Here is a 15952-nt window from a genome sequence, read left to right on the forward strand (position 1 = left end):
TATAAAATAGGAGGATTAAAGTTCTGCTGGGCTTCAGATAAGCTCTAAAATGTGGCAGCATTCTAGACCCACTCAAAATGGGGAAAGAGGTGAAAATCCCCCCTTCTCCCCTTGAGTGACGCTGAGCAGACATTGCACTGCAGCCAAATGAAAATAGACATTAACAATGGCTTATTAACAACCTGGATTAGATTTCTAGCATCAGAGAGGTACCTATCATTAAAAAGATAAAGGTTCCCCTTGCACATATGTGCGAGTGGTTTCTGGCTCTAGAGGGCGGTGCTCATCTCCGTTACAAAGCCAAAGGCCAGCGCTATCTGAAGACGTCTCCGTGGTCATGTGGCCGGCAGGACTAAACACCGCAGGCGCATGGAACGCTGTTACCTTCCCACCAAAGGGGTCCCTATTTTCCTACTTGCATTTTTTACGTGCTTTTGAACTGCTAGATTGGCAGAAGCTGCTGGGACGAGGAACGGGAGCTCACTCTGTTATACGGTGCTAGGGATTCGAACCGCCGAACTGCCAACCTTTCTGATCAACAAGCTCAGCGTCTTAGCCGCTGAGCCACCGCTTCCCTATGGCAGCATTCTAGACCCACTCAAAATGGGAAAATCTTCCCTTGAATGATGCTGAAGAGTCATCGCACTGCATCCAAATGAAAATACACATTAACAATGGCTTATTGACAACCTGGATTAGATTTCTAGTTTCGGAGAGGTACCTATCATTAGACCTTCTGTGATCTTTCCCCCCACACCCCCTGGCATGTAAAGGGTGTGTTTACCTTTGTGACCTGGGTGTGCTTTATTTTCCATCTCTCCAAGGGCGCTCGAGGTCCTGATGGAATGCCAGGTGAAGCAGGGGCCCAAGGTCCAAAGGTGAGTCATGTTCCCCTTTCCCCCAATCAAAAATGCGAAGTCATTCTTGGACATCTGACACAGTTGGCCCGTTGCATTGCTAGAATGCAGAGATTGGATCTTTTCCATGATTCTGGGCCAGATTACAGGAGTAACAGATGGGAAGCATGAATGTCAAATGTCTTTGCTACTCCTGCCATTCTGTGTCTGATGATTAGATTCTGTTGCGAGAAACGGGCCTGGCTAGTCTAGGGAAGAGAAGGATCGGGGAAGACATGATAGCAGTCTTCCAATATTTGAGGGGCTGCCACAGAGAGGAGGGGACCGACCTATTTTCCAAAGGACCAGAAAGCCAGACAAAGAACAATGGATGAAACTGACCAAGGAGAGATTCAACCTGGAAATAAGGAGGAATTTTCTGACAGGGAGAGCAATCAACCAATGGAAGAGAAGTGGTCTTCAGAAGTTGTGGTGGCTTCATCACTGGAGGCTTTGAAGAAGAGACTGGACTGCCATCTGACAGAAATGGTGTAGGGTCTCCTGCTTGGGCAGGGGGTTGGACTAGATGACCTACAAGGTCCCTGTTATTCTGTATTCTCCTGAGACTGAGAGGTGGGCAAAGTAGCTCATGTTTCATTCAGATTTGAATTGCTATTCTCAAGTGCTGTGGAAATCGGGAGGTTCAAATGAATATAAAGATTTATTGCAAGCTAAAGCTCTGTACAAGAATCCGAACTACTAATAGTCAAAGGAAATTAGCAGGAGTTAAAAAAAGGAATTCAAGGTGGGCTGGGCTTAGATCTCTTGTGGGCACGCAAGGACTCATGACTGATGACACGTTCAACCCCTCCATCAGGCTTAGTCTTACAGTCATCATCAGATCAGAGTCTCCAAATCCATTCAGAGAAATCCAATTCAAGGAAGAATCAATCTGATTTGGAAAGTTGGGGGATTTGATTGAGCTTCCTTGATAAGACATAGAACATAGAATCCTAGGGCTGGAAGAGACTTCAGAGGTCTTCTAGTCCACCCTCCTGCTCATGGCAGGAGACCTTATCCCATCTTAGTCAAATGGTTGTCCAGTCCATTTTTGAAAGCCTCCAGCAATGGAGCACCAAGGATGGATCTCGGAATCAATGTGCTACAAAAGCCCCATGAAACAGGAATCCCATCCATGACGCTTCTACAAAACATAGAGAGTTTGGAAGTCTTTCTTCCTTGCCAAACACATAGGCTGAGATTTAGTATTTCCTTCCACACAGACTGAGCACAGACAGAGCCCATGTTCTCAGCGTAGTTTTCCATTTCTCTACATGGACCATTAGGGAGAAAACTGGCTCAAAACTCCTCTCCATGATGCTCCAGTTTGTTGCATACGGGAGTTTTAAATTTTTGCAAGGAGGCAAGGCAAGGAAGAGGGTTCTGGATATTAAATTTGTCCTTTAGGGTCTGGTCAACTGGGAAAATTCCCACACATTTTTCTTTCGCCCCCATCGCCTTTAGTTGCAGAATGGATTTTCTCTTTGGGAGACAAAGACATAGGGCTTGTGAGGTGTAAATGGCCATATGGAAAAAAGTGAAGAAAAATGAACCTTTCTTGCATGTTTTTTTAAAAATAAAACTCTCCCTTTTGTTATGATCTGGTTAACAGGGCCTCCCAGGTAATCCAGGTAAACCAGGACTGGACGGTCAAGAGGTACATTCAGTATTTTTTAAAGCAATTTAAAAGTGGTTGAGATGTTGATGATATCACTGCAGGACTCGCTCTGATCTTCCCCCTGAATTCAAGTCTTTATGTTTGCAGGGAAAGATCGGCGAAATGGGAGAAACCGGATCTCGTGGCTTCCCTGTAAGTGTCTTTGTCTTGCTTCATAACATAATTAATACCCCGTTTCCCCGAAAATACAACCAACCCTGAAAGTAAGTCCTAGCTTGATTTTTTTACACGTGTACACAATATAAGCCCTACCCCCCCCAAAAATAAGCCCTAATTAAGATCCTGCCCATTCCAGAGTGGACAGGTAAAAATTAAACTAGGGTGGGAATGGGAGGGTGGATCCGCCCTACTACTTACCTTTGAACAATTGTAGCCAGGCCTTCGCACACCTCGACACCTGCCTCACTGACCCATTTTTTCGGGCAAGGCTGGCAAGGCTTTCCTAAAGGCTTCTGTTGCTAGTAACCAAGCTCTGGATCGATCCAGAGCTCTGTTATCGGCTGCAGAGTCCTTGCCGGCCACAGAAGAATTTCCTGAAGGCCTCTGACAGCAAAAAGGAGGCCAGGGGCGATGCACGCAAGTGAGGTTAAGTCAGTGGATTGCACCCCTTGAAAATAAGACCCGGTGCCGTTTTTGGTGGCAATATATATAAGACCGGGTCTTATTTTCGGGGAAACACGATATTTTATCAGAGACGGTAGTGGAGAGAATCCATATGAGCTTATTTCCACCATTTATGACTTTGATCCAGGCTAGTAAAGTTGAATTAGGGAAATTTCTCTCCACCTTCCTTGAATTGCCATTTTTTTTTATTTTTTTCCTTCTTCTTTCTTTTCTTCCCTTGGGTTGATTTCTGATTTTCACCCTCATTGAAAAGCTTCTTTCATCCCACTTCTGTATTACTTTGGAATTTTTTTTTTCTTTTAAAGTTCTCATTCAATTTGGTGCCTTTTCCTCCCATTCAGTTTTGCTTTATGCGCAAAAGATTTCAAAAGCAAATTTCCCTGCTGATATAATTAACTTTCCTGCGTTATTTGTAATTATAGTGGTGGCTTTGAAAAGTAATTCTTTTTTTTTTTTTTAACCTCCCCTCTGCTCGGTTATAAAGATGAATTACTTAATTTGGAGAAGTGGAAAACCTGAAGGGCAAATTACATTTGTGAGAGAAGTTGCATCTCGTTTAGAGCTTGGTCTCTTCATTGGCTGGTTTCATTGTAGGGCATCCAAGGATCTTCTGGACCCCAAGGAGCAAAAGGGCCTCCTGGAGACTTGGCAAGTACCACAAATGAACCTCTATTTTTGTTTCCACTCCTGTACACTCTTCAACCCCACTCTTGATTATTCCTATATGAGCAGCTTGGGGAGAAGCCATGTAGAAGAACTTGAGAAATCTTCTTCAAAGGAACCTCAGCACTGTTGCATTTCTTTCTGCTTGGTCCGTTCCCTTAGCATTTTAGCCAAAATGAGGTCTTCTTTGAAGACCTTCTCTGAAGACAAGAAGAGGGCTTCTCTGAAGAAGATGCATTTCTTTCTGCTTGGTCCATTTCCTTAACATTTTGGCCAACATGAGGTCTTCTCTGAAGATGCCAGAAGATTCCCTTAACATTTTGGCCAACATGAGGTCTTCTCTGAAGATGCCAGAAGATTCCCTTAACATTTTGGCCAACATGAGGTCTTCTCTGAAGATGCCAGAAGATTCCCTTAACATTTTGGCCAAAATGAGGTCTTCTCTTGAACCCAGCACCTACATTTGATTTAATTTGATGAAAAACAATGAAGGAAATGCAGTTTCCTTACGATCAACAGAAATTGGCCATTTGATTGAAAACTTTGGAGGCGGAAGTCAGAAATGATTCTGTGTTATATTGAATCTCCAGGCCATTTCCACCAACTCATCCATCACGTACATTTAAGATTCTGGTCTGCTTCAGCAGAAGGCTTTGTATGTTCTTAACTTTGGGTGCCTGTCTTTTCAGGGACCCCAAGGCTCGCCAGGCCCACCAGGAATTTTGGGAGAAATTGGACATAAGGTAAGGATATGATTTCCACCACCTTCTCATTTTCCTACCGTTTCCTGGAATTTCCTGGAATCCACCCAGCTTTTGGGAATCCCCCAAAAACGGAACTGAAGGAGATGCACCCTGTGTTAGAAAGTCATGGGGGAGAGCTGTTGAGGTAATTCCCCATTAGGAGAATGAGCGCATACAGGGAGACGTATTTGAGATAAGTGTTTGAATAATACACACACAGTACACAGATACACTGTACAGTAAATGTAGGTTTTTACTTCCAGACAGTTTAAGCAAAGTTCAAGATAAGCAGTCCAAAAGTCATTCACAGGTAAATCAGTCAGTTTTTCAATCCAGGGATAATCCAAATATCAAAGTCCAGTGTGAAAAAAACAGTTCAGTATCAGACTTACATTAAATCCAGTAATATCAGTCAATTAGAAGAAATGGAGGAACGGCAATACTTTCCAACAGAAGGAAACAGAGACGGAGACACACTCTCTTCTGAGATTAAGACTAAAACAACCCAGGTTTCTGGCTCCATCTTATGGCCGTTTGAGAAACCACACCCAACTACAGTTTTGCATTTTCTTAAAGATACAGTTTTAAAATGTTTATCCTGGTTTATATATTTCTAACCCAAATAGCTGTTAGGTGACTCATATTCCTAACAAGGGCACAAGATGGTTGATATCAAGAACAGAAGACTTGACAGTTTTGTTATTTTGGAAATGAATGATTTGCTATCCATCTCTTTTTCTCTGGGTACAAAAAGAAGCAACCTCATTGCTCCTTTCTAATATGTTCTGGGTTGGGTATTCTTCTGTATTTATCTTTTCCCCCTCCTCCTTCAGGGACCTCCTGGTGAAGCAGGACAGCGAGGACTTCCGGGAGAACCTGGCATGAAGGTAAAGGAGAGAGAACTTCCCTTCTCTTTAGATGACCAAGACTCTTGCCTCGGTTATGCCAGCTGACACTGGATAGGTTGTGGTTGATGACCAAGGTCATGGCGGTATGAAGGCAGAGGAAGCGGTTTCAGCTTCGTTTATGAGCCAAGATCTGATCCTGGAATTGGATCCTTTTTTGATATACAGCAATAGCACTTGCACTTATATACCACTTCACAGTGCTTTACAGCCCTCTCTAAGAGGTTTACAGCGTCGGCCTTTTACCCCAAACAATCTGAGTCCTCATTTTACGCACCCCGGAAGGATGGAAGGCCCAACCTTGAGCCTGGTGGGATTCGATCTGCCAAATTGCAGACAGGCAACAGGCAGCAGAAGTAGCCTACAGTACTGTACTCTAACCACTGCGCCACCATGGCTGATAGATAGATAGATAGATAGATAGATAGATAGATAGATAGATAGATAGATAGATAGATAGATAGACGGATGATAGGCAGGCAGAGAGAGAGAGAGGCAGGCAGGCAGGCAGGCAGACCAATAGCAATAGCACCTAGTCTTATTTATATACTGCTTTACAATGCTTTACAGCCCCCTTTAAGCAGTTTACAGAGTCAGCCTCTTGCCCTCAACAATCTGGGTCGTCATTTTACTGACCTTGGAAAGGATGGAAGGCTGAGTCAACCTTGAGTCTGGTGAGATTCGAACTGCCAAATTGCAGTCAGCCGGCAGTCAGCAGAAGGAGCCTGCAATACTGCACTCTAACCACTGCGCCACCATGGCTCATCTATAAATCATAGATGGAAAGGAAGGAATGAGGGAAGGAAGAGACGGAGGGAGAAATGAAGGTCGGGAGGATGGATAGGTGGGTGGGTGGGTGGATGCAAGGCAGAGATGCAGGGGAAGGAAGAAAGAGATCACACCTTGCAGTTCATTTGTGAGATTCCATTCCATTCCATTCCATGCAATAAAAATTCCGCTTCCTTCTGACTTCCTGTGCTTTTCTCCTCCAGCTGGTCTGTTTGCTTTGGAAAGCCTTCCAAGACATTGCTGGAGCTACTGTGTCTTCAAACTTTCTGAGGGTCTCTTTCTCTCTCTCTCTCTCTCTTTCATCTCTCTTGGTCCTGCGTGATGTTTATCCACCTCCTCTTTTTACCATCTCAGGAATAAAAAACCTTTTATTTGCCTGGCCTTCCACCTCCACCAACAGACGGAATCCTGGTGAGAAAGTTCGTGTTTCAAACAGGAAGCAATTTTTTTTTTCCCATCTGTAGCAGAAGTCTTCAGTCTTTCTTCTAAAAACTGTGTTTGCTCACGGTTAGGATTAGTGGTACAAGCTGCTCCTTCAAGGAACTGCATTTTGGAGTTCTGTCTTCTTTAAAAGGCAGCATTTGAAGCCAACAATCCATTTTCTACATCTTCTACAATGTTCACAACTTCTCTTTTAGCCAGATGTCCCAAAGGTGCTTTTTTCAAGAGGCAACTGGACTTTGTAGTTTTTTTTAAAAAAAAGACATTTCACTTCTCATTCAAGAAGCTTCTTCAGCTCTGATTGGATGGTGGGGAATGGAAGGTCAGAATCCAGTCAGAGCTGAAGAAGCTTCTTGGATGGGAAGCAAAACGTCTTCAAAGGAAAACCAGAAAGTCCAGTTGCTTCTTGAAAAAGCCCCTTTGGAATAACTTGACCTGGATGATTCTCCATAAATTGAGAATCATGGAAGAATCTCCATAAATTTTTAGTCAGATGATTCCGTCTACCTTCCCGGAATGACTGTACACCCAATTAATTGCCTTCATTTATTTCTGCATTGAACTGATAAATGATTTTGGTCTTATTGCACCCTCCAAACCAGTCTTCAGGACTTATTTGTTGCGATACGGGCAGTTGCATCTTTGCTTTTTTTCACCTGGGATTGTGAGGTTTAGCTTCTTTCTTAGCGTAAGTAGAAGAAGTGAGGACTTTTCAGACTGAAGATCCAGGAACAAGGATGGTATGATTTGACTTGGGTGGAAGTTGGTGTGTGATGCTTGGGCAAACTTTCATTTGCCTTTTTGGACTATCCCTTGCATCCTTGACATTATAGTCTGGAACATTGTCTTATGGATTCTATACCCCTTGTATTATAAGCCCCATTTCTTATGCCTCAAAACTGACTTTCTGATATCCTTCTTGGCAATTGCCAATGGTCATGTCTTCATACATGTTCCTCCCTCTTCTTAACATGTCTTGAAAGCTAACTTCAAAAATCTCTTTTCTTCTAGGGTGATCTTGGTCCACTGGGGATTCCTGGAGAACAAGGACTGGTTGGTCAACGGGTAAGCAGAAAACTATCCTATGATAGCAGCCTTCCAACATCTCAGGGGTTGCCCCAAAGAAGAGGGAGTCAAGCTATTCTCCAAAGCACCAGAGGGCAGGAGAAGAAGCAGTGGGTGGAAACTAACCAAGGAGAGAAGCAAACTTAGAACTAAGGAGAAATTTCCTGACAGTTGGAATAATTAACCAGTGGAACTGCTTGCCTCCAGAAGTTGCGGGAGCTTCATCACTGGAGTTTTTAAAGAAGAGATTGAACAGCCATTTGTATGAAATGGTATAGGGTTTCCTGCCTGAGCAGGGGGTTGGACTAGAAGACCTCCAAGGTCCCTTCCAATTCTATTCTTTTATATGCTATTCTATCCATGTCCCTCTTCCTCTAGCTACATGGATATGTTGACATTTATTGTCCCAATAAAATATATGGATAGTTCTGAAATAACCGTGGGGTCCTCGATGCTCTCTAAGCTTGGTGGTTTGTTTGCAAATGTTTCATGACCCAACTAGGTAACGTCATCGTTGTTAGTGAGTGTGGGGTTTGTTCCCAGGGAGGAGGATGTTACCTACTTGGATAATGAAACGTCTGCAAGGAAGCCACCAAGCTCAGAGATCATCAAGGACTCCACAGTTCAACCCTGAGCTATGTAGATTCTCTTTTACTTGTTCTGAAGTAAGCTCCTTGCTTCTGCCAAATTCGGTTTGCAGGCCAAGAAATGTTAGGATTTTTTTTTTTCCTGGACTTGAAGGGAGGTTAATTTTGAGCACAAGTAGGTTCCAAATGAAAGGTTGGGATTTGCTAATGGTGAATTTGAAGTTCTCGCCAACGGTGAGGGACATCAAGATGCGAGATCAAGTCTTGTTATAAAGGATGGCACCTTCCAATGCCATCATTAGACTCTGAAATAAATACAGCTCATTCAAAGGAAACCAATTTTGAGTGTACAGCAATTCTGGGAAGGTAGAAGAAACTATCTGACCGGCGCAGAAGTTCTAATGATCTTTCCATGTTTCTTACAAGGGAGAACCTGGTCTTGAAGGAGACAGTGGCTTAGAGGGACCAGATGGACTCAAGGTATCTTGCTTTTCTTCCCTTCTTCTGATTTGTTTAGAACCTGGTTCTGTTTCTCTGAATCTCACTTCTCCAAGGTCTTCTCTTGTAGGATGAATCTGAGAAACCACATTTTCTCCTTAGAAGAGTTCCCTCTACAAACTCTGTTTCCTTTTTCGATAGATTCTTGAGATTACAAGAACTCAGTTTTTCCATTCCAGAGGAAAACAACATTCTGCTCAATATTTTTTTTTTTAAAAAAATCCTCTTGTAATGTCATTTCAGCCAAGTATAGAGGGGGGGTGGGTTGAAATGGTTAGAATGCAGCATGGCAGGCTAACTCTGCCGACTGCCAGCAGTTCGATCCCGGCAGCTCAAGGTTGACTCAGCCTTCCATCCTTCCGAGGTCAGTCAAATGAGGACCCAGATTGTTGGGGGCGATATGCTGGCTCTGTAAATCGCTTAGAGAGGGCTGCAAAGCACTGTGAAATGGCGTATAAGTTTAAGGGCTGTAGCTTTTGCTATTCTGCTGTAAGAAGAACACTCAGGATTAGACCAAGAAGAATCCCTTTTTAAGAGAACTCTCTATTTTTGCTTTCTTTTTTTTTTCCTTCCTTCACTTCAGGTGGATTTAATCTGGTGAAGGTCCTCACAGGTAAAAAAAAAACAAAAACTCGGCGTCTCAAGGAGAGCAGAGATCTAACAATGTGTACCTTTTTAAAAGTAAAACATGCAGGAAGTTTTTTTACATCCCATTTTGCTGAGCCTGTAGATCCAGCGGTCAGATCTTCTTTGATTTTATTTTTATTGGTAGAGATGTTCTGGCCATTTCAATCCTTCTTATGTTTCTACGCGCGTGTAAAGGAGAACGTGGTGAATTTCAGAGGACGAGAAAAGCAGCGGCTGTCATCCTTCTTCCCGAACAAATGGAAAAAGTGGGTTACCCATTTGTCTCTTTCAGGGTGACAAAGGACAACCAGGCCCAGACGGGGAACATGGAGACAAAGGGCAAAGTGGGGACCAAGGGAAAGAAGGCCCTCCTGGCGTTCCTGGAATCCCAGGGGTCCGAGTAAGTATGAAAAGTTGTTTGATGTTTCTTCTGTCTTGTTGGACTCACATTGACCGTGGTGGAGATGCCATGCTGTGTTAGACAAATTCCTTGTGTGACCAATGACACTTGGCCAATAAAGAATATTCTCTTCTCCCCTCCCATTCTGTTCTCTTCCATCTTCTCTTCCATTTTCTATTTTATTCCATTCCATTCCTCTACTCTACTCTACTCTACTCTACTCTACTCTACTCTACTCTACTCTACTCTCCTCTCCTCTCCTCTCTCCACTCTCTACTCTACTCTACTCTCTACACTCTACACTCTACACTCTACACTCTACACTCTACTCTCTACTCTACTCTACTCTACTCTACTCTCTACTCTCTACTCTCTACTCTCTACTCTACTCATGTCTCTGGGGCTTTTGTAAGCTTTGCAAAGGGAGATCATGCTAGAAAGACTTGTTTTCAATCCCTAGGGTCAGGTTGAACATGAACTCTGAGGCAATCTTTGCCGGTAAGACAGAGGTTGTATGAAATACAACTCACATCAGCCTACTTTACAAGAGAAGTTATTCGTAGACTGAGCCCAAATGCCGGAAGGTAGATTTATCCTCTCCCGCTCTTCCTATTGAGTTTTATTTTTAAAATTCAACTGATCTCTATTGGTTGGTTTCCTCAGACGTTTTTTTATTTGGGATTGATCTACTGATCTAAACCAGGGTTCTCCAAAGTGGGCAGCATCAACTGTAAGGGTTGATGTTTCCAAGGGGTTGATAAGTATTCCAAGGTCAAAAGGGGTTCATAAATGTCAAGGGGTCAATAAGCAATTGATAAATGATGGAAGCTTAGTTGATTGGGGTTCAATTAATCTTTTGGGGTCTCTTTAGAGCTTCACACCAATCCCTAATTTTGAAGGCTGGCAAGGAGACGGTATTACCTAAAGACAGATGGTCAGCCAGTGGCTTTGACTGGTCAGTATTAGTACTAGTGCCAATAGTTAAAGTATTTATTAAATTATTTTCATATAATAAATATTTGGGGGTCCATGAACAGTCTAAAACTTCACAAAGGGGGCTGATGAGCCAAAGAATTCACCGACCCCTGACCTATCTTTTAAGGTTACACTAAATTTTCCCAAACTCTAAAGTTCCCCTCGCACATCCGTGCTGGTCGTTCCCAGCTCTACGGGGCGGTGTTCATCTCCGTTACAAAGCCGAAGAGCCAGCGCTGTCCGAGGAAGTCTCCGTGGTCATGTGGCCGGCATGACTAAACACCGCAGGCGCATGGAACAGTGTTCCCTTCCTACCAAAGGGGTCCCTATTTTTCTACTTGCATTTTTTACATGCTTTCGAACTACTAGGTTGGCAGAAGCTGGGACAAGGAACGGGAGCTCACTCCATGATGCGGGGGGCGCTAGGGATTCCCAAACTCTACAGCTTGCAAAAACAGAGTTTTTTTTTTCCCAACGGGATACCTTGGCATCCCTGGCTTAACGCTGCCTTCTCGCCTTGTAATCCGATAACCCTGAAGTCCCCATAAAGTAAGCATTGAATTTAGATCTGAATGCAGCTCTTTAGAAATCTAATCTAGATCATGGAAAGCGCCGTTTACGTGAGCAGCAACTCTGGGTGCTTTAAAAAAAAACCCTCAAACTACAGGTTTCCCTCCACTTTTTTTTTCCTTTCCCCCGAAATCCAAGATAAGGAATGCTTCAAAAACATACACGCATACCATTTGAAGTACGACTGAGTTACACAGCCTCATTCAAGACCTTTTTGAATGGAGCCTGTGTCCTCCCTGCCAAACTGAGCAGGGCCGTGGCGTGCGTTAATTTTTATTTTTAAATGCATTAAAAAGAAAGAAAAAAAGAGGAGCCAATATAATTCAGCTGGCTCGTAATGGCTGTCCTTCGCTGTTATTTTTGGAGGGGTTAGGGCTGTGGCCTCCAATTTTAGGAGAGAATGCTGGAAAAAAGCAACGCCTTCAGACTTAGGTTGCAAACGGGCTGAAGTTCCAGGGGTGTCAAATTCGGTTTCATTGAGGGCGGCATCAGGGTTGTGTTTGACCTTGGAGGGGGCGTGGGTTGTGTGGCCAGAGGGGGTGGCATAGCCAGCATGACGTCACTCGTGTGGTGGGCTGAGCACTCTGCCAGCGAAAACAGGCTCCCAAGCTCCGTTTTCAGCTGCGACGGCCTCCCGCAACCGTCTGCCAGCAAAAACGGAGCGCGGGAGGGCCACAGGCCTGATTGAAGCACCACGCAGGCCGGATTTGTCACCCCAGGCCTTGAGTTTGACACCCCTGCGCTAAACCATCAGGACTCCAATGGGGTACGATTGCTGGCGATTTGACGGAGATGTCTACCAGGGTGGGATTCAACCGGTGTAACTACCAGTTACATTTTGCGTGTGCGTGTAAAACATCATTGAGCTGTGCTGCCCGGACAGCTGAAAAGTGCTGCACGCGGGTGCACAGCGTTTGAAAAGCCTCTTTTTTCCTGCTTTTGCAACCTCAGCTGTGCCGTGCAAAGCAGCTGAGGTTGAAAAAGCGGGAAATAAAGGACAGGTAAGAGCCCGGGCGGGCGGGTGGGCCAAACAGCAGCAAACACAGAACCAGTTCGGTGTCTGCTGCTCTTCAGAGCTACCGGTTCTATAGAGCCAAGGCAGAACCGGTAGCATCCCACTCCTGGATGTCTATGTTGTTGTTTTTTAAAGCAAGAACTTGGATCGACCTCATCATTGTTTGTAACTTCTTAACATTCTTCCAGCTAAGTACTCATCAAATGTTGTTACATCTCTAAATAGAAATGATCCTTAGCTCCGTTTGTTGAGAAAGTCGTAGTTTTATTCCATCAAACGTACTGCAGTTTTGTGTCGCCAGGACGGAGAATTGCGTGCCCGAATCCCCAAGTTCAACTCCTCACTCACCCAACTATCCCTCGCTACTCACCCCACGGGAACCAATGAAGCCCATGCAAGATATTTTCAGTCCAAGCTCGGCTTGGTGTGTGGCTTTCTCCTTATTCCAGCTGGATGACCTTGAGGCGATATCTCGACAGGGTTCAATCTCTACTTTCATTCCCCAAGCATCTCCTTCTTCATCCTCCCCCTCTCAAAAGTTCACGGCGGTCTGTCAACAGCATAACAAGTCTGATTTGACAGCAGATAGGAAGCCTTCTCCCTCTCCAACTTGGCTCCTGGGAACTTCATGAGACCATATATGTCGCTTTCTTGGCAGTAAAGCTGGTTTGCCACAGTCTTCCTCAAGAATTTTTTGGAACTTTTGACGCAGTCAACAATCTTGGGCTATCCTGGACATGTGCAAAGATAGTCCTTGACTTGTGATCACAATTGACCCCCAAATTTCTGTCGATAAGAAAGAGATTTGTCGAGTGAATTTTGCCCCATTTTACAACCTCTCCTGCCCAGTGGTGGGATTCCAATTTTTTTTTACTACTGGTTCTGTGGGCGTGGCTTGGTGAGGCTTGGTGGGCATAGCAGGGGAAGGATATACTGCAAAATCCCCATTCCCTCCCCACCCCACTAACCTGCTTTCCAGCTCCATTCTCCTGTGCAGGACAACCAAAGAACACCCAGCTGATCAGCTGGGACTTGGGAGGCAGAGAAGAGATGGGGGTGGGGCCAGTCAGAAGTGGTATGTGCTGGTTCTCCGAACTGCTCAATATTTCCGCTACCGGTTCTCCAGAACCAGTCTGAACCGGCTCAGGACACGCCTCTGCTCCTGCCACATTTGTTAAGTGAACCACTGCAGGTGTTAAAATAGTAACACAGTTGTCCCAAAGGTGCCTTTTCCAAAGGATGAATTGGACTTCAGCTCAGAGATGAAGAAGCTTCTTGGAAGAAGAAGCAAAATGTCTTCAAAGCAAAACGCTGCCTCCTGCAGAAAAGCACCTTTGGGACAACCCTGACCTGGACGAGGCAGAATCTCCATAGATATTTTATAATCCATTTGTTAAGCGAATCTGACTTCCCGCGTTGAGTTTGCTTGTCATAAGGTCGCAAAAGAGGATCGCATGACCCCAGGACATTGTAATCATCATAAATATAAGTCAGTTGCCAAGCCGCTGAATTGTGATCCCCGTGACCATGGTGTGTGTGTGTGTGTGTGTGTTGCAACAGTCAAAAGTGTAAAAAAGTGGTCATATGTCACCTTTTTTTTCAGCGCCGTTGTAATTTTGAATGGTCACTAAATGAACTGTTGTAAGTTGAGGCCTGCCTGTATGCTGCTGGATCTGTAGTAGGTTCGTGGAGGTTGCTTTTTGCAAACGTGTCTTCTCCTTCAGCTGCTTGTCCTTTGCGGTCTCATCCACGCTTTTCTTTTCCCACTTTTGAAGTCTTTTTTTTTTTTTTTCCTTTCTGGTTTCCCAATTCCGTCCTTGCTTTTTCAGGGATCGGGCCGCAGATTCCACCTCCGATCCATCTCTTCTCCCGAACCGTTTCCTTCTGCCTGGATTCCCGTGGAGAATCTGGAGCCAGAAATGGCTTACAATGGGATGGCTGTGGCTTTTGTGGCCGTTCTTCTTCCTTACGATCCAAACCCTGGAGAGAGATTTGATCCGCAAACCTGGTTAGAGAAGGAAGGAGAAAAAGAGGGAAGAAAAGGGTGGGGGAACTAGGACAGATTAAGGAGGCATGAAGTAGAGGAATGGAATAATGGAGGAAGAACATACAAGGAGGAGAAGAATTAGGGAGGGGATGGGTTGGACTAAGTTCCCTTCCAACTCCATTCTGATTGATTGGTTGAGTGGAAGACAAGTAGAGAAGAAATGAAGGTTTTGAGGAGGAAGGAGCTGAGAACCTGGAGGTCACACAGAAGGTAGGATGGACCTTTGCAGGAGAAACCATGGAGAGACGATGACCTCTGCTGGATGGTCATCCTGCCTGTCTTCACTGGGCTCCATCCTCTGCAGAATCTTCAGCAGACAATCATGTTCATTTGTGTTGGTCAAGACCAACCGAAGAGCTCATTCTGCATCCATCAGTGCTAGCTTGCCTGCTGCTGGAGGCAGCCCACTAGGAGCTAGGCTGAAACACTTGCCTATACATTTTATTTTTATTTATTGATTTGTTTTGATTTGTCAATCGCTTACAAGATGATAGGTATAAGAATAAACATGAGTATGAATACAAGAAGTTGATACGAATAAATGGGGACAATAGCACAGGGACGGTAGGTACAATTGCGTGCTTATGCACGCCCCTTGCAGACCTCTTAGGTGAGGTCGATAGTGGTTAGTTTGAGGTTAAAGGAGTGGAGGTTAGAGGATGTAACAACAGAGTCAGGTAGTGCATTCCAGGCATTGACCACTCTGTTGCTGAAGTCGTACTTTCTGCAATCGAGTTTGAAGTCGTTTACCTTGAGTTTGCATCTGTTGTGTGCTCTTGTATTGTTGCGGTTGAAGTTGAAGTAGTCATTGATGGGTAGGACATTGTAACAGATGATTTTATGTACTATGCTTAAGTCCAACCGTAGGTGGCTTAGTTCTAGGTTGTCCAAGCCCAAAACCTCAAGTGTGGTAGTATTCTGTTGCGAGCAGAGGAGTGGAGTACTCTTCTCGTGAAATACTTCTGGACTCGCTAAAATTGTATTAATGTCTGATATACAGTGCGGATTCGAGACAGAATATTGTATTCTGTATTTTGAGTATTGGTCTAGCAAAGGTTTTGTATGCCCGAGTTAGCAATTCAGTCTTGCTCTATACATCTTGCTGGTTTCTCCCTTGACTCCTCCTGTAGAAGATTGAGTGAGCCAACGAACTGGCCAAGCCAGGCTGAATCTTTTCAATGGTTCTCTGTTGCCAAGCATATTTTTTTCATAATAAGCTGCCTTTCGTGTGCCATATGAACTAATCTTCTTTTTACAGTTCCAAGAAAATAATTTGTGAAGTTGGCCAATAATGAAACACATCATGCCGGGAGAAAAGAGACTCTTTCTCTCTCTCTTTCTCTCTCTCTTTCTCTCTCTCTCTCTCTCTGTCTGTCTGTCTTTTTGCTATTTCTTTGTAGCAAGGAAGAGAACTCTGTTCTTCCTTCTC

At 44.3% G+C, this 15952-nt stretch overlaps 1 protein-coding gene across 1 annotated transcript in view; it reads left to right on the forward strand.

Moving 5' to 3' along the window:
- The window catches only part of COL27A1 (collagen type XXVII alpha 1 chain), a 145776-nt gene that overhangs the window by 91200 nt on the left and 38624 nt on the right, over window positions 1-15952 (forward strand). Inside the window, exons 29-37 of the mRNA XM_087914728.1 lie at window positions 825-878; window positions 2509-2553; window positions 2662-2706; window positions 3793-3846; window positions 4506-4604; window positions 5438-5491; window positions 7751-7804; window positions 8818-8871; window positions 9809-9916. Coding sequence (XP_087770854.1) covers window positions 825-878; window positions 2509-2553; window positions 2662-2706; window positions 3793-3846; window positions 4506-4604; window positions 5438-5491; window positions 7751-7804; window positions 8818-8871; window positions 9809-9916 — 567 coding nt within the window. The remainder of the gene's footprint in view (window positions 1-824; window positions 879-2508; window positions 2554-2661; window positions 2707-3792; window positions 3847-4505; window positions 4605-5437; window positions 5492-7750; window positions 7805-8817; window positions 8872-9808; window positions 9917-15952) is intronic.

The sequence above is a fragment of the Pseudonaja textilis genome, chromosome 17, assembly GCF_049901715.1.
Source record: "Pseudonaja textilis isolate UNSWEBS1 chromosome 17, rPseTex1.2, whole genome shotgun sequence".
Lineage (NCBI taxonomy): Eukaryota > Metazoa > Chordata > Lepidosauria > Squamata > Elapidae > Pseudonaja > Pseudonaja textilis.